The 18,460-nt window shown below is 43.2% G+C and overlaps 1 protein-coding gene across 2 annotated transcripts in view; it reads right to left on the reverse strand.

Annotated features, from left to right (window-relative positions):
* Positions 1–18,460, reverse strand: part of PKD2L1 (polycystin 2 like 1, transient receptor potential cation channel) — a 39,174-nt gene that overhangs the window by 1,979 nt on the left and 18,735 nt on the right. For both annotated transcript variants that reach the window (XM_065923101.1, XM_065923102.1), the window contains exons 3-12: positions 6,652–6,779; positions 5,938–6,191; positions 4,764–4,988; positions 4,381–4,609; positions 3,544–3,714; positions 3,189–3,370; positions 2,779–2,899; positions 1,801–1,899; positions 1,468–1,589; positions 28–154 (exon numbers count right to left, since the gene is read on the reverse strand). In XM_065923101.1, coding sequence (XP_065779173.1) covers positions 28–154; positions 1,468–1,589; positions 1,801–1,899; positions 2,779–2,899; positions 3,189–3,370; positions 3,544–3,714; positions 4,381–4,609; positions 4,764–4,988; positions 5,938–6,191; positions 6,652–6,779 — 1,658 coding nt within the window. The remainder of the gene's footprint in view (positions 1–27; positions 155–1,467; positions 1,590–1,800; positions 1,900–2,778; positions 2,900–3,188; positions 3,371–3,543; positions 3,715–4,380; positions 4,610–4,763; positions 4,989–5,937; positions 6,192–6,651; positions 6,780–18,460) is intronic.

Consider the following 18,460-nt stretch of genomic DNA (forward strand, 5'->3'; position numbering starts at 1 on the left):
GCCTCTCCACCAGCCATCTGGGCTCACCCTCTCCGCCTCCAGGTTCTGCCGCATCTCTTTCTGCTCCTTCTCATCTAGGACGCCATTCCCATCTTGGTCAGACCTGGTGAAGGCAGCCGTGAGCTTCGTCTTCTCATGCTCTGTGTGCTCCAGCCTGAAGATAACAGGGGGATGGGATGAAATGACCTCTGACCTGCCATGGCTGTGAGCTCTCCATTATGGACTCCTCACTCTTTTATTGCTAGACTCTGGCAAGAGTCTTGCTCTCTAGGGACAAAGGGGGCCACATGAGAAAGCCAGGATGTCAAGGTCTAGTGATTTGATACCCCTCACCCAATCCTTTGAATCTATTTCTTCCTTCCCTGACTCCTGCTGACTAGGTTCAGGCCCTCAGGATCTCCTAAAAGAATTACTGCAAAATCTCTTTGCCTTTAAATAACCCACCCTCTACCTGCTCCCTACCCCCTGCCCTGTGGCCTTCCCTTCATTCCCTACCCCTGAAATCCATCCTTCATACTGCAACTAGAGTAATTAAGCTTTCTAAAGTACAAGACTAGGGAATTTCCTGGTGATCCAGTGGTTAGGACTCTGGACTTTCACTGCCAAGGGCCCAGGTTTGATCCCTGGTCAGGGAACTAAAATCCCAAAAGCTGCATTGCATGCCCCTCCCCTACCCCCACCCAAAAAAAAAGAGTACAAGACTAACTATAACCCTTCCCTGCTTAAAACCCCTCCTGGGCACCCTATTCTTTGGATAGAGAAGTGGTGTTCAAGGTTTTTCCCAGTGTGGCCTTAGCCCATTTCTCTGCCTCATCTGCTTTGCCCAACCTTTCATTTAATGCCTTACAATGCTCAGTTACTTATTACTCCTGTGTATGTGGCTCAATTTCAGACCTCTTTGCCTTAGTATGTGCTTTTATATCTCCATGCTCCCTCTCTTTTAGTAATTTCTGTTATGGAACAGAATCACTGTTCTGTGATTGCTGTTTATTTGCTTACATGTCTGTGAATTGCTGGAAGACAAAGATTATCTCATTTGATTGTATGCCTGGCCCACAGCTGGTACTCACAATATATCTGTTCAATATTTATTCATATGTTTAACTGAGAAGCAGGGAGAGGATGGCTAAGGAAATGATCCCGTGTTTGTGAGGGAGCATAGAATTAAGCTCAGAGTTTTGTGGGAGTGAGGGATGTATACAGTGATTAGGGAATCATGGTATTACACTAGTGCTAAGGGTTGTTCAACAAGGTCCAGAATATCATAGAACATGATCAGACTCCTTTAAATCAAGGGCACAGTTCTGTAGGTCAGGATAAGAGACCTATAAGCCAGGGTCAAAGGCCTGTAGAACAAGGTCAGAGGCCCACAGGCCAGGATCGGAGGGTTATAGACAAAGGGCATATGATTGAGGGTCAAGGACTTATAGACCAATGTCAGAGGAGGTTGGATCTCCGCTTGCTCACTCTTTCAAGGTGTTGGTGAAGTCCTCGAACTGGATCTCCTGCTCCCCGGCCTGCAGGACCTTCTGCACGTCTGAAACCTGCTCCTTCCTCAGACGCAGCCTCCGTAGGGTCTTGTTGCAGCCCTGGACAGGGACAGGAAACAGGCCTGGTTCCCGCCTGCAACCTCCTCCTCATCTCTTGTCCCCACCTGCACTCACAAGGTGACAGGATCCCAGGGATAAGCTGAAGGCACACGAGAGCACAGGCCCCTAACCCATCAGGCGCAGACCAGGACACAGAGCCTTGACCTGGGCCCTGATGCACATGTACGGCTCAGGGAGACTGAGTAGTCACCTGTCTCAGGAGGTCTGAAAGCTGTAGCTCATCCTTTTGTCCAGCCAGCTCCTCCTTGACCTCTGAGTATGTGTCATTGATGATGGCCAGGAACATGTTCTGGAGGAGAAAGCAGGGACCAGAGTCCTCACTTCCAGATCTACTGACAGCATCAAGCCCATGGACCCTATGAATGGCCCAACATGTGTTCTAAAAAGGCCGATACTTCCAGCCCCATCTCTGCAGCCCAGTAATCCCCACTCTCAGGGTCCCCAGAGCCCAGCCTTTCAGCACAATTCTATTACGGGGGTGGGGGTGAGGGTCATGCCCCCTCATCAACCTGATGTCCTCCCTCACTGCTACAGTAATCTGGCCACGAAGATACCCCAGCATATGCCACAGGCCCCCTTCATGGAAGGGTCTGCTTGTCACTGAAGCCAGAAACTTTCCAAGGTGAGAGTAAAATTGTGCTCTCTTTACCGTCTATCCCCAAATTCATATCTATATCCCTGTCCACTGATCAAATAAAGAAACCTGCTGGCTTTTCTAACAAAAATCAAACACAGATCTTTCATGGTTGGCAGGGAGAGAGAGCAAATACAAAACAATGGTAGTAGAAAGAGCCAGAGAGCCCCAGGGGAAAGGGGGGCGTTCTTAGAAAATAGGCAGAAAGGCTTTCAAGGGCAGGCCCTTCTCCCCATGAGGTAGACTTTCTTCTCTTTCCATCCTTGGAGGACAGGGGTTTGATTTTAGGGAGGAAGCCTGCAGATTCCTTTATACTCTGCAAACTACCTAACTGTGCTGACCACACACTGGCCAACCTTAAGAAAATGCAGAGGTTCTCCTCACCCCCCACCTCTCCATCCTTGGTTTGAGAAACCCACCATAATTATTAGTGTAGAACATGGGTGGAGGGGGTGGGCAAAACCCCACCCTGCAGGCCATTCACATGTCCACTCCTCATGTTCCCAAATCCCCATCCCTCAGTGGGACCCTTACCAGGAGCACGAAGAAGACGAAGAAGACATAGGTGACAAAGTAAACAGGTCCCAGGATGCGGTTGGCGTTGTCAATAGCATTGTAGTCAAAGTCCCCAAGGATGATCCGGAACTGAGTGAAGCTGAGATACCATGGCCTGGGCTTCACCCTGAGCCCAACCATGACCTTGACACCATCTCACTTCCCTCCCTACTGCTCTTCAGTGAACTCAGAGCCCTGACCCAATCTGATGCAGACAGAGCAGGGTCAGAGATGCTGAGCACACACACTAGGGCTTCTGGGGACTCATCCAGATGCTTTAAGCACAGAGCCACCCACATCCACATCCCCCCAAATTCCCCAAGGATACACACACCCCTAGAGCCAGAGGGTGAGGGGCCAGGGAGGAGTGAAGGAGGAGGGACACGCACATGCACTTGATGAAAGTGCTAAAGTTTTCCACTTGGGTCCCGAAAAGCAGGTAACCCAGCTGGGCATAGGCGAAAAACACAATGAAGAACATGACAGCGAAGCCCAGGATATCCTTGGCACAGCGGGCCAGCGTGGAGGAGAGCTGGGTCATGGTCTTGTTGAAGCTGATGTACTTGAATATCTGAAAGGGCCATGTTGAACCAAGTACTTAGGGAAGAAAGATAAAAGCCTGAAACAGTCCACTCCGGGAGCCTAGGAAGGCCACAGGAGTTGCCAAAACCAGACAAGGAAAATGAGACAAGTCCTAGGGAAGGGAGAATGAGGTGCTGCTGAGGGTGCAGAGCCCCAGGGTACCTTGATCCAGGCAAAGAAGAGGTTGACGGCGTTCATGTTGTTGTACTGTGTCTGCCAGAAGGCGAGGAACTCAAAGTCAGCATACATGTTTGGCTGCTGTAGAAGCTTCTCCATCAGCCGATTCACCTCGAGGGTTCGGAATATGTGGAAGCCCACAGCCACAATGGAGAGCTGTCACAACGGGGGTTGAGGAGTGTCAGAGAGTCAAGAGAATCTCAAGGGAAGTTCAACCATGAAGTCCCAGGTGCGACCTGAAGTGGATAAGACAGGTGGGGGGAAAAACATCTCTTTCCCTGCTGAGTGGTTGACTATCTTAGGTTCAAATGGAACTGGATAGGATGATTGGGAAACATCTTAAAGCCCCAGAGAAGGCTGTGAGACCAGTGGTAAATATGTAGGTTGTAAAGGACCACGGAGAGATGGAGCCAAGCAATTTTATTTCCCCTACCTCTTTCCAGCCTTGGTCAGAAATGCATGTGTTCTGTTAATGGGAAGGAGACGAAGATGAAGAGGCAGAAAATTTTAATAGAAGAGAAAAGGCAGGAGTTTCAAGGGGACAGGTCATGAGGGGGAGAGACAGAAGAGGAACATAATGTCAGGTACAAAAGAGAAGCAGGGCCTGGATCACAGGACAGAGGGAGAGGAAACATGGAGATAGGATTCTTCTAGGGCCAAGCCTGGGGCACATCAGCCTCTGACTTAGGGAACTGTTACACAGCGATTTGACCAGAAGTCTCAAGGACTTGGGACGCCAGAAGGAAGAACTGGGAGCCCCTCTCAGGGTCGACCTCCCTGCACCACCCCAGGTGTCCCAAGTCTAAGACATCTGTCCCTCACCAAGATGACCACCAGGTCCAGAACGTTCCAGATGCTGCTGAGATAACAAAGCCCGTGGATGCGGAGCTCTAGGATCTCCTCCACTATGTAGTAGAAGATGAAGATGCAGAAGGTGATCTCACAGCCAACAATAAAGAAGTCCCAGTTGCTGACATAGCGGATCAGCTTAACCGTGCGGATTTGCCAGGATGGGATGGCACCTCCTGTAGCTGGAAACTCCACCACCAGCCTGTGGGAGAAGTGGGGTGTCTGGTGGGGCCTTGCGCTGGGACAGTTCCTCCCGTCCTCTCCCTCCCCCACCACAGGGAACACATTTAAGGAAGGGTCTCCAGCAGAGGCGAAGTGAACCAGGAACCACGGATGACAGAGGGAAGGGGACCCACCTCAGAACACAGAAAAGATTGATGTTAGCATTGTAGACTGAGAAGTCGATGAAGACCACCCGAGTGCCCCTGTTCAGCCACAGGCCCTCCTGAAGGTCCCTGAGTGCCTCTGCACAGGCCTGTCGCGATCCTGGAAAGTCCAGGTAGTAGCCACCTCCACTGTAGCTTGTGAGCTGGCCCCAGTGAGAGGAGCCCCCCAGCTCATCCTGCGAGTGGTAGGTCCATCTGTCACAGAAGAAGCCATCTGAGTGGAGAAGTCTGAGCCAGTACCAGAAGCTGGTCTCCCAAGGCAATGGCAGCATTTTATAACTGTCTGGGCTTTATAGTTTCATATATGTTACCTATACATATCACAGATACATTTTACATGTATTATCTTGTTTAATGTAACTATTTTGAGAAGAAAGGAAAAACATTATCCACATTTTACAGAGGATGAAACTAAGACTCAGATGTCTGAGATAATCCAGCTAGTTAGTGGCTGAAGTGAAATTCAAATGTAAATCTCCTGATATTTTACAATATCACCCAAGTCTACAGATAACAAACCCAAGTCCACTTTTGACTCCAGTCTGAGTAGTCCCCATGAGGAAAGCCCAGAAAAGGCCCTTTCTTCTCTTGTGGTTGTGCACCTGGCTATTTAGTCCCATGATTCTCTGTTCTGTTCACAAACTTTCCTTCCTGGACCCTTATTTCCTTCCCCTTCTTTCCTGTCCTACCCACCCTTTTCCCCTTTCTTCCCTAATTCCTCATCCATCCTTGGCCCCTTGCTGTCTTCCCCTAGTAGCTCCAAGGGTTAGAGCTTCCAGCCATGGCTTGTGTGGAGCATCAATGTTTCATCCATTCTCCATACCCAGGAGGGACTTCTGGGCAAGAAAGGATGCTTCCTCTGGCAGGACTGCCTCCAGAGTAGGGCAGCTGTGACAGGGACCTGTGTGTGTGAAGACAGCTCTGGAGGCTATGGCTCTGTCTGCTAACATACCTTCTCTGTTCCTCAATGACCCAGACCAGGGTTTCCAAACAGTCACAGATGGGACTCAGAGAGATGCCTCTCACCTCCCCACCAAGTACCCCCAAGGCTCTTTAAGTCTGAACGGAAATGGTTCCCAAATCTGGGATGGGCATCAGGTTCAGAGGGGCAAGCCCTGTGACACTGGTTGGGGGACTCACTCACGCTGTGCCATTGAGGGGCCCAAAGGGGAGTCGCTCTTCCTTGTCTGGGGAGTAGACATCGTAGCAGCTCAGAATGTCCTCGCGGAAGTCCTCATGCACCACGCAGGAGTCATTGCGGACCCGCAGCTGCCGCAGCCTCGGAACCCCCAGCAGGAGGTTCTCATAGTAGATGAAGGAGTGGGGGCCGCGGCCAAGGCTCTGGTTGTTGTACCATTTGGTCCAATACAAGCTGTCCAGCAGTGGGCCCTGGGCAAACTAGATCACGAACTGGGTTGAACCTGACCCAGACTCTCCTGACTCTTACCCTTAGAATTCCCTTTTCCCATACTCACTGACCCCCTTCAGTTTGTCTCCAGCCTGCTTCTGTTGGGCTCTTCAGCTTCCCCGTGAACTCTGGCCAAATCTTAGCCTGATGGCCTTACTCTTGACTTAAAATACATTTTGAAGTTCTGGTTTACCTCTGACTCTCAATACGTTTAAGCACTGACTTGACTCTCTGATGATCATCCCGATCTCTAACCTCTCATTACCTGAACTCTGTCTAGTCTGACCCATTCATTCATGCCTGACCCCATGACTCAGCCTGATCCTGGATTGCCCTGGTCTCTGGATATGGCCTTATCTACCATTTCACAGCCCTGAAACCTGACCCATGGCCTCAGGCTTTAGGCCACTGTGAAGAAGAGGGCAGGGGTAGAGGAGATCTCATACTCACCTCCCAGAAATCCTCCATGCTGCTGATGGCCTGGAAGGAGATTCCCGTGTCCGATGGGGAATGTAAGAAGAGTTCAGACATCACTTTGGTGTAGTAATAGGCACTGGAGCTCGTCATTCCGTAGGTCACTAGAAACCAACCCAAGAGGCTGTGTCCTGAACACTGTTTCCTTCTCCATTATCCGGAAGAGAGAGGATAGCCACTGCCTGAGGTCAAAGATGCTACCTGGATGGGATCAACCCCCTAGAGTTGGCTAAAGGGCTGACAGTGGCATTGGGGAAACCAGGGAATTAGGGGAAAGTTGTAGTTATAGCTCTCCTCCTCTCTTCCCAACTCACCTCAGAAAGACTTAACTCCACTGTAACTGTCTCTTGACATTGTCATTCTAAATAGTCACTTTTCTCTTCCTGAGCCGGCTTAACTTCCTAGCTCTTATTCCCCAGAGCCAAAAAATTTCTACCTTCTGCATCAGGTAGTGCTTCCCTTTATTCGTCGTATATTAATGCCCTTGGAAAAATGCCTCCAAACTCGAGTATGCCAAGTTCAGTTCAGTTCAGTTCATTTCAGTCGCTCAGTCGTGTCCGACTCTTTGCAACCTCATGAATCGCAGCACGCCAGGCCTCCCTGTCTATCACAAACTCCCGGAGTTCACTCAAATTCATGCCCATGGGGTCGGTGATGCCATCCAGCCATCTCATCCTCTGTTGTCCCCTTCTCCTCCTGCCCCCAATCCCTCCCAACATCAGGGTCTTTTCCAACAAGTCAACTCTTTGAGTCTGCCAAAGCCATGCCCAAATGCCTTGCCATGGAGATGGGCGTTCTGGACCTTGGAGTCAGTGACTGCAGCTATGGGAGTAGGAGGTAGGCATGGCACCTTTGGCTCTGGTGCAACCTGCTGGGCATAGCTGTTCTGAGAGAGGGACTCAGAGCATTCCAAGATCAAAATAAAACCTGGCCTTTGTTCTGAAGAACCAGATCCCCCTTGACCACCTTGACACACACATCTAGACCAAAGTAGGGCTGTCAAGGGAAGTTACAAGTTTTCTGGTTAAAGGGCAGAATTTGAAGAGTATAAGCTATTTACTTTATAGATTGCCCCTCAAATGAGATTTGTCTGGTGTTTCCTTGTGTTTAAATTCAGGTTTTGCATTTTTGGTGAGGAAAAACAGAGTGAGACTGTCCTTTTCAGTGCTTGATATCAGGAGGCACAAATTGTCTAACTGCATATTACTGGTGATACTAGCTTTGATCCCTTGTTAAGATGGTATCTTCCAGCTTTCTTCAATATACAAATATTATTTTTCTCTTTGCAATGAACACATTTTGTGGGAAAATACTTTGAAACTATGCAAATATCCTTTATTCATCAATTTTTCACCATTGATGACTTTTGCCTAATTATTATTATTCTGGTTGTCAAGCTGTGATTTGCTCATTCTATCTTTCCTTCTGTGTTTATTGGCATTCTCTTCAGGAAGAGTTTTCCTTACTTCCTCACTAATTTATTGTTTATGTTTATCAGTATGAAACTCTTTAATATTTCTATAATTCTGTGAAATTTCTATAATATGTCAATTTTTTTAGACAGGTTATGAAAAGCAAAGAAATTGTCCTAAAATATTAAAGAACTCTTTTAAAGATTAAGAGAGACTAAAGAATCATGAAAATGAAATGCAATATGAACATCTAGATAGGATTATATTCTGGGCCATAATTTTTCCTTTTTCTGTAAAGGCTATTAGTAGAATAACTGGTGAGACTGTAATAAGGGGTGTTCATTAGATAATAGTACTGGATCATTGATAGTTTCCTGGCTTTGATCGTTTCCTTATTTTTAGGAATAACAGGGCATTATGTCTGCAATCTACTCTCAAATAGTTGTGTGTGTGTGTGTGTGTGTGTGTGTGTGTGTGTAGAAGGGGGACGAAGAGAGAGGGATAAAGAAAAAGCAACCACAGTAAAACATTCACATTTGAGACATTTGGGTGAAATACATATAAGAACTCTTTCTATTATTCTTGTAACTTTTCTGTACATCTGTAATTAAAGTTTTTAAAAATTAAAGTAAGATTTGTCAGCCTCTTGTGAGCAACTCCCTTTAAGAATTTTCATTTTCAAATCTTGGAACCTATTTTCTTCCAGTGCCCCATCTGGAAAGGGAATGCCCTGGGATGGAACTGAAGTTCACTCACAATTTGGGAGGAAAGAGAGGCCAGTGAATGGTCTCAGATTAGGCACAAGCAACACCATTCGTTTCCAGGGAGAAATCAGCAAAAAGAAAGCATTATTTCACATTTCCCCATTCCACTCTACTAGTTCCAAGAGATGACTTGATTTCTCTCTAAATAAAATCTGTATTACCCTTCCTTAGTATCTGGAGGACTCAGACTCAACTCACCTGTATCTGGAAAACAGGTTGGAAATCAAACTCTTCTGTCTGCTGAGAGCCTACCACAGTTAGAACTGATGGTCAGTGAGCTGAACTTTTCCTAAATACTGCTGCTGTGCTGTCCTCGGTCATATCCAACTCTGCGACCCCCCTGGACTGTAGCCCGCCAGGCTCCTTTGTCCATGGAATTTTCCTGGCAAGAATACTGGAGTGGGTTGCCATTTCCTTCTCCAAGGGCTCTTCTGATCCAGGGATTGAACTCGCATCTCTGGCATCTCCTGCATTGGCAGTCGGATTCCTTTACCTACTGCGCCACCTGACATCGCTGATTAAATTGTTATACCTCTAGAAGGCCACTAGGTGGTATTCACAGCTATATCTTTTTCTCTTCTCCAGTTCTAAATTACCCCTCAGAATTAGTATTGCTCTGAACTGGTTCTCAACCCTTTATGGAGGAGGCATAACATCTCTGATTATTATCCAAGACAGTAAAGACTATGTATTCTGACAAAAATGGTTTCACCTAGTCAAATGCCCACTGATACTCAGAACACCTATTATATGCTCTATGTTAAATGCTTGACATGACTATTTCATTTAATCCTACAACAACCCAATATATTAGGTGCTGTTATTTCCCCTATTTTCTACTCTCAGAGGGCTGGAGTCACTTGCCCAGGGTAAACAACATAGGGGAGCCAGGAATCAAGGATGGCACTATATCCAAGAAGTAGAAGTTATAGAAGGGAAAACTTAAGTTCCATTAATGGCAGAACTTCCAAACCATGCGTGCTTCCAATTAAGAAATAGGCCACTTCACAAACATGCATTTCACCCCTGGCAGTGTCAGCAAAGGACCACGTGCTGAGGATCACATTGAGGGGGTTTCTGCAATGGGCAGCAGCTGGCCTTTCCAGTTCCTTCCTTTAAGATCCAGTGAAGGAGTGGAATGGCTTCATATGTTTCAAAAGAACACTAGGGGCGGGGCTGGGGGCGCGGGGCCCAGCTGCAGACCCCGCTGCGGCGGCGACCACGCGAGGAGAGCCCCCGTCCTGGTAACTTACAAGATTAAAGTTAAATTTGGTTGACGATTCTGAACAAATACGCTGTTTTATTTGAGGTATGCCATTTTGAAGACTGAGACCATGGAATTTTATCCTTGAGGATAAATCTTTGTGATAGTCTGTATTTTGTATAGCAAGAATAGGAATCCTGAAGCTGAATTACCTAAGGGGCCTCTACAGCGAAGTGAAATAGATGTTGGTGGAAGCATTTACACCCAGTCAGCTTGAAGAGTCTCAAATGGACCCTACCACTGAGAAATCAAGATGGCAGTCCACTATGGGGAATTGAGAAAAATGAATTAATACAAGAGTGCTGTGATAATATGCAACCAAGACAGGGTTCTTTTCACATGAATTTCATGAAATGAATGAAGATATAGGTTTCCTAATAGCATAAATGGACAGTGAATTTGACTTTCTAGAGACTTTTTGTATCATTAAGAATATTTTTGACATTTGTAGAAAAAGATGGCACATTAACAGATGATAGTTTGTATGCCTGGAATTTTTTGCAGTTTGATTTGTATGAGTATGACCTTGTGGAATGTTAACTTTAATAAAATTTCTAACACTTAAAAAAAAAAAAGATAACACTAGGGCAGAGAAAGACAAGCAACGGGGAGGAATTTGAATTTATGTCAGTATGTCAAATGTCAGTGCTAAACCACCTTTCTGGTGTAGTGAGGGTCTCATTCCAGGAAATTTTCAGATACTGGACAATGACTGCATGAGAATGCTATGAAAAGGATTCAGAGACCAGGTGGCCACCCAGTACAGAGAACCTGATTTTTTTTTTTCTCTTAGATACTAGGTTCTCCTACACACTATATCATATCTGGTAACTTTGGCTTCAGATCAAATTCCCAGTTGCTGACTAATAACAATAATTGCCATTACTGACTCATCATTCACCAGACTTTGTATACATTTTCTCCCATAATCCTGAAAAAAAAACCCTCATAAAGTAGGAGCTATCTATATTTTATGCAGACAACAGAAATCTAAATGTTATTAAATAACTTGTCCAAAGACCAGACAGTAAGCAAGTAGAATTTGGATTCAAACTCAAGTCTGACTTACTCCAAGGACCATGAATTTAGCCACTGCTCAACATTATACTAATATATCACTCTACTACTCAACATCTTTCTGATAACGGACCCTGGCTCTCCTCCCAAAAGTCAACACAAATGATTAGGATGGTGCAGGTTTATAAGGTGTCCTTATAAGAAAACTATTTGAAGAGTTTGACATTTGACTCAGGAGGCAAATTATAAAAGCAATTGGTGAACTCAAGATAGGAACACCTTAAAAGAAACTTCAAATTTCTTCATTCTGGTATAAATGGAAAATGTATATAAATCTGTATCAAGAATCACATTCTGACATAGATGAGTCCCAAAGAAGGGGAAAAATCACGTAAAATTGTTAACCTGGGTTATTCACAATATCAAAAAATTACAAACAACCTAAATGTCCTACAGAGAGGCAGTAGTTAAGTAAATTATATCACTGAGACACTTAATGGAGTATGATACAGTCATTGAAATGCTAATAAAAGCAGAATGAAAAATTGTTTCCCTGCTATCACTATATTTAAATATTTTTAAAATGTTAAGCATGTAAAAATTTAAAGGAAAAGTGAACTTTTAATGTAAAGTATAATAGATTCAATTAATGCTATAATAATAATAATAATAGAATAGAAACAATTCATTTAAAAAAATCTTCTCACCTTTTTGTTTTCAAACATGAGTTGAAATTTCCAGGTGCTGGATGCTCTACTGGGCTTTGTGACTGCTCCCCTAAGATCCTCTCTTGGTTCATACCATGATTTTATTTGAGGTATCACACCTCTCCTGATCATCTCACCTATGTCTCCAGATGCTGAATCCACCCCTTGATCTAGGACTTGGACAGGAGGCTCAGGGCTAAGCTGATCCACAAATACCTCTCCCTTGGTACCATTATTGGTTCAGAGATGAGCATCTAATACATTTCAGATCAAAGACTCATGAAGAGAGATTTCTGGAACCTTTGGGGATCTCCTCTCTCTTGCTAGATATGAATAAGAAGGCCCCAGATGATCCAGACTTAGGATGAAACTCATCATGCAACTGACAAACTGAATAACAGAAATAAGTGATGATGTCATTAAGTCATGAAGTAACTGGATTGATCAACCCTGAAACTTGCCCTCCTTTGGATCTTCACCTGGACAAAAAGTCCCATTCAGGGGTAAGCCTGTTTTCACTGGGTTTTATTTTATTGTAACAGTCCTTACTTATATGCAGATCAAGACATTTTCAAAAAGATTGCATTATTTCTGAGGAAAATGGAGCTAAAAAAGCTTCTGCTACTGTCTGAACATCTCTAGAAGGTAGTGGATGGTAGCATAGATGTGCCAAAGTCTACATTAATTAAAATACATTACAGCCCTGTAAGAAAGAGGGCTTGGTGACCAAGCCAACTGATGATGAGGATATTCTAGGAACACACCCATCATTCATTTCACAAAACTTTCTGAACTTTATTTATTAAAGTCAGGTTTCTAGAATATCATGAAATTTACTTATATACCTACTCCTAAAAATTGCCTTTATAGAATAAGGATATTATACAGATTTTAAGAAAGGCAGATATAAAAAACAATCAAAAGTAGCACAAATTTTTAATATTGCCTTTATCCATTATGATATTCCATGTCCCTTATATACAAAATCCAACGAAGCTAATTCTTCCAGAGTTACATCTTCTTATTAACTGGTGTGCTCTTTCTTACAATGAGAACTACTCAATCCATTTGTGTTTTCTTTGCTTTAGTTGCCAGGAACCTCAGGGTTTTTTCTCATTTGTAGTGCCTTTGTTCATTTTAAGTTATTTTCCTCCCTTTCCTCCTCTTATTTTGCCATGTCTTTTTATTACAGTTTTAAAATGTTATATTTTATTGTATCTGTGCTTCTTAATGTAAATTGGCTCAGGTTCCTTATGGACATAGGTAGGCCACAACATCCACTGGATCATCAAAAAAGCAAGAGAGTTTCAGAAAAACATCTATTTCTGCCTTATTGACTACGCCAAAGCCTTTGACTGTGTGGATCACAATAAACTGTGGAAAATTCTGAAAGAGAAGGGAATACCAGACTATCTGACCTGTCTCTTGAGAAACGTGTATGCAGATCAGGAAGCAACAGTTAGAACTGGACATGGAACAACAGACTGGTTCCAAATAGGAAAAGGAGTACATCAAGGATGTGTATTGTCACCCTGCTTCTTTAACTTATATGCAGAGTACATCATGAGAAATGCTGGGCTGGAAGAAGCACAAGCTGGAATCAAGATTGCCGGGAGAAGTATCAATAGCCTCAGATATGCAGATGATACCACCCTTATGGAAGAAAGTGAAGAGGAACTAAAAAGCTTCTTGATGAAAGTGAAGAAGAGTGAAAAAGTTGGCTTAAAGCTCAACATTCAGAAAACTAAGATCATGGCATCTGGTCCCATCACTTCATGGGAAATAGACGGGAAAACAGTGGAAGCAGTGTCAGACTTTATTTTTGGGGGCTCCAAAATCACTGTAGATGGTGATTGCAGCCATGAAATTAAAAGACGCTTACTCCTTGGAAGGAAAGTTATGATCAACCTAGATAGCATATTTCAAAGCAGAGACATTACTTTGCCAACAAAGGTCCGTCTAGTCAAGGCTATGGTTTTTCCAGTGGTCATGTGTGGATGTGAGAGTTGGACTGTGAAGAAAGCTGAGCGCCGAAAAACTGATGCTTTTGAACTGTGGTGTTAGCGAAGACTCTTGAGAGTCCCTTGGACTGCAAGGAGATCCAACCAGTCCAGCCTAAATGAGATCAGTCCTGGGTGTTCACTGGAAGGACTAATGCTAAAGCTGAAATTCCAATACTTTGGCCACCTCATGCAAAGAATTGACTCATTGGAAAAGACCCTGATGCTGGGAGGGATTGGGGGCAGGAGGAGAAGGGGACGACAGATGATGAGATGGCTGGATGGCATCACCGACTCGATGGACATGAGTTTGAGTAAACTCTGGGAGTTGGTGATGGACAGGGAGGCCTGGCGTGCTGCGATTCATGGGGTCACAAAGAGTCGGACACGAATGAGCAGCTGAACTGAGCTGAGGGCACAAATATATATTATTAAATAAGTATGACTGTAATAATTATTATTAATCATCATCATCATGAACTTGTGTAATAACTTGATTTTTCCATTCCAGTGTTCATAGTAGAGACTGAAAGTTCTTGTCCTCTTTTTTGAATTGCTAGAAGACCTTTCCAACTCAGAGCAATAAATCAGAAGTTGCTTTGGTCTTTTTGTTTCCCAGGTGATCATCATATAGGTCATCATCACCCAACTCTGAGCTCCTTCCCTGTCCCTAATTACTATTTAAAGAAACAGAGCCATCCTTTTCTAACAGCATTCTCCTTGGGCAGGAATGAGATCCTTTCTCTCAACTAACTGACAAAGTACCTTGAAGAACTAAGGTGCTTCCACCAGTAAGTGTATAATTCCTTTATGTGTCTACACTACTCCTCTGCTGGAAAAATCTGTGTCTTCAAGTTTTTGACACTTAAAAGTCAGCTACTTCTTTCTTAAGCTGGCTGGTTCTGAGGAAAAGCACTGCAGATGCTTCTCTAGAAAACTGCAGGTTCAGTTCCAGCCCTGGCAGTGATCATGTGGATAGAACTTCCACTGTTCTATCCATCCTCCAATTGCAGAAGAGCTGGAAGTTCCTTGGGCTTTACCAGTCCTATATATTTAACCTATAGCTCCTCTGGTGGCCTTTTCCTGAGCCTCTCTTATCACCTTGCTTGCTGAGAAGCTCTCTGAAATATCTCTACCTATTTATTAGAACACTGGATCCCTTTTGGCTTTGGTCACATACATAATATGGAGGGAAATAAGGTTTATGGCTGGTTTCCCAGGTGGTTCAGTGGTAAAGAATCTGCCTGCCAATGCAGGAGATGTGGGTTTGATTTCTGGATTGGGGAGATTTCCTGGAGTAGGAAATGGCAACCCACTCCAGCATTCTTGCCTGGAAACTTCTATGGACACAGAAACTTCTATGGACAGAGGAGCCTGGTGGGCTGAAGTACAAGGGGTGGCAGAGAGTCAGACAAGACTGAAAAACTGAGCACGTGAACAAGGTCTATGGTTGTCCCTAAAGGACAATTTTACTTTCTTGTGAAATAAAATACAGTGCCCTGAAACTCACCCTTCTTTAATGTCTCCCCAACAATCTCTAAAAATAGTTTCACAAGAGCTTAAATAAACATTGGAATACTCCTGCTGGAAAAAAAAGAGCTGGAATGAACTTCCAGCTCATTAGCCTCCATTATGATTTATGTCAGGGATTTCTCTAGGTTCCATTAGCTGTTGCTGTTCTCCTGCCAAACTATGCAGAAGATCTATTCTCCTCCTACCTGCCGTAGACTGTTAGCTATTCCCCAATACATCTCCTCTCTTTTCTGTATAGTAACATTATTTTATCTAGGTGCACATGACTGCCAAACTAAATACCACATTGCCCAGCGTCCCTTGCAGCTAGGTGTAGTGGCCATTTGAGTAAATTTTGGCCAATGGAATAAAAGTGAATGATATGTTTCCATGTACCGCTCTGACTTATGCCCTTAAAATGAAGGGAAATGTTTTCCTTTTCTACTTTCCTACTTCCTTCTACCTAGAGCATGGACATAAGAGCAGGAGCTAGAGCATGAGACAGATGCCATATGTTGAGGATGGCAAAGCAATATGGTAGAATGAGCCTGGGCCCCACATGATTATGGAGCTCGACATTAGTTCAGGGCTTCTTATACCTCAGATTATTACATGAGAGAGAAACAAGCTTCTGTCTTATTTAAGCCACTGTTATTGCAGCTAAACTAATATCCCAACAGAAGCAATTCATATGAATATATCCATATCAGAAGGGTACTTTCCAAAAGGAGTTTTTCTAAGAAAATTAGGATAGGCATAGAGGGAAAAAGATAGAGTTGAAATCAGCAAGCTGTTAGCCACAAAATTCCTGTCCTAAGAAAAGTCAAGTCTAATCACAGATCTCTTGTTAAAATCACTTCTTGGATACACAGAACATTTTTCCTTCTCTTAGTAAGACATTCCCTATTAAGAAATTTTTTTGTTGTTCTTCTTGGGCAATTCCTCCCTTTGTTCTTTTCTTTACCTGCCATCCTACTCACACATTCTGATTCATGCTACTGGATTATCCAAAGTTGGATTCCAAATACTTTATGTTTCTTAGGATGGACCGTAGGCAGAAGAAAGTTGGGACCTGGAAATGAAGGAAGTGTTAAGTCCTCAGAGTGTAGAATGAAGGATTTCACATTGGTATATCTAAGAGGACACAGCTGAGAGAACTAGATCACTCACAGCTGCTTTGGTAACTAAGTCCATGAACATTATCAAGCCTTTCAGGAGTTAAAAAGATTAAAGTTCTAGAGCAACCTATGACTACATATGGTTAGTTTCTTCTTAGGAAATCAGATTCAAGGCCAAAGAGTTATGAGTTGCTTTAGAAGGAATTCAGTCAGGCTAAAGGTGATCATTCTGAGAAGTGGAAAATGAATCCAAGAACAAACCAGTGGTCTCCCTAAAGTTTCTGGTAGCTCTGAGATCTTAGGGCAGGGGTAAGAAAAACTTATAAATATCTTTCCATCCTGAATCAATGTAACAGATTGTCTCAGGAGATGAAATATTGAAATAAGATACCTAGATGATTATCATGCTGAGTGAAGTAAATCAGACAAAGACAAATATCATATGATTATCGCTATATGTGAAATCTTAAAAAAATTACACAAGTGACCTTATTTACAAAACAGAAACAGACTCACAGATTTAGAGAATGAATTTATGGTTACCAGGTTAGAAGGGTTTATGGGAGGGATAGATTAAACATTTGGGACTGACATGTACACACTACTATGTTATATTTAAAATAGATAACCAATAAGGACCTATTGTATAGCACAGGAAACTCTGCTCAATATTCAGTAATAATCTAAATGGGAAAAGAATTTTAAATAGAATGAAGTGAAGTGAAGTGAAAGTCGTTCAGTTGTGTCTGACTCTGCAACACCATGGACTATACAATACACGGAATTCTCCAGGCCAGAATACTGGAGTGTGTAGCCCTTCCCTTCTCAAGGGGATCTTCCCAACCCAGGGATTGAACCCAGGTCTCTTGCAATGCAGGCAGATTCTTTACCAGCTGAGCCATAGGGAAGCCCTTAATAGAATAGATACATGTTTATGTAGAACTGAGTCACTTTGCTGTTCATGTGAAACTAACAACACTGTTAATCAACTATGTCCCAATATAAAATAATCAAAGTTTAAAAAAAATAAAAATTATATCAATTTAAAAAAATGATACCTAGATGATTGGAGATGGGACTAGGGAACAGGCCACAAGAATACACTTATGATTAGCTGCTGGAACTTCTCTGGTCTATTCAATTTCTCAGTGCAGATGCAAGGGAGAGCAAAAGCAATTGATTCTTACAGATTTAATATAAACTTAGCTGATAAGTTGTAAACTGTTATATAATTTCAGAACCCAAACAGCATAGTTCTTATGTAATCCAGAACCCTCAAGACATAAAATGAATTTCAGCAATGTCATGAAAGATATATAAGACATACAGAGCTTTGGTCTCTAAGAATAAGGGCACACTGTTTTAAGAGAAGATGCCAACTGGAGTATAACATAAGAGACCTGCTTTAGTATGGGGTTTTTTCCTAGTTGATTGTCTGAAGTGATTCTTACACATATTTTCCTAGAAGGTTACAGAAGAAGACTGTGCCTGCTCTTATCTGTATTTCCTTCAATGATTTCGCCTGAGATCTCCTAAGGACTAATCATGAAGAAAAAAAAAAAAAATACAAGGCCATAGAGAGGAGTATACACCTGAACTTTAAAGATTTTACAGCCTATAGCTATACCAAAGAGCTATTTCATGTTAAATCTGAGGAAGCATTAAAAGAAAGAGCCCTTTAAGTTAAAGGGTACCATGGTTAGAATTCTTGAAAATTTGGACCCAAACAAGTTGAAAATGAGGCAATACAGATAAATGACATATTTTAGGGGCTACCCCAATTATGATGCCACCATTTCATGCACTATCCTTACAAAATATCACAGAAACGTGACTAAGGTAGTAGCATTGGTAAGGAGTGATTTCACGACATAGAAGTCATGGACTTCACCTGTAATTTTGCTGTTCAACCTGCATGCATCAGTGATTCTGTGAAGATTATAGGATAATCAATACCATGACTAAACTACAAAGAGATCAGTCCTGGGTGT

Source organism: Muntiacus reevesi, chromosome 2 (genome assembly GCF_963930625.1).
Source record: "Muntiacus reevesi chromosome 2, mMunRee1.1, whole genome shotgun sequence".
Classification (NCBI taxonomy): domain Eukaryota; kingdom Metazoa; phylum Chordata; class Mammalia; order Artiodactyla; family Cervidae; genus Muntiacus; species Muntiacus reevesi.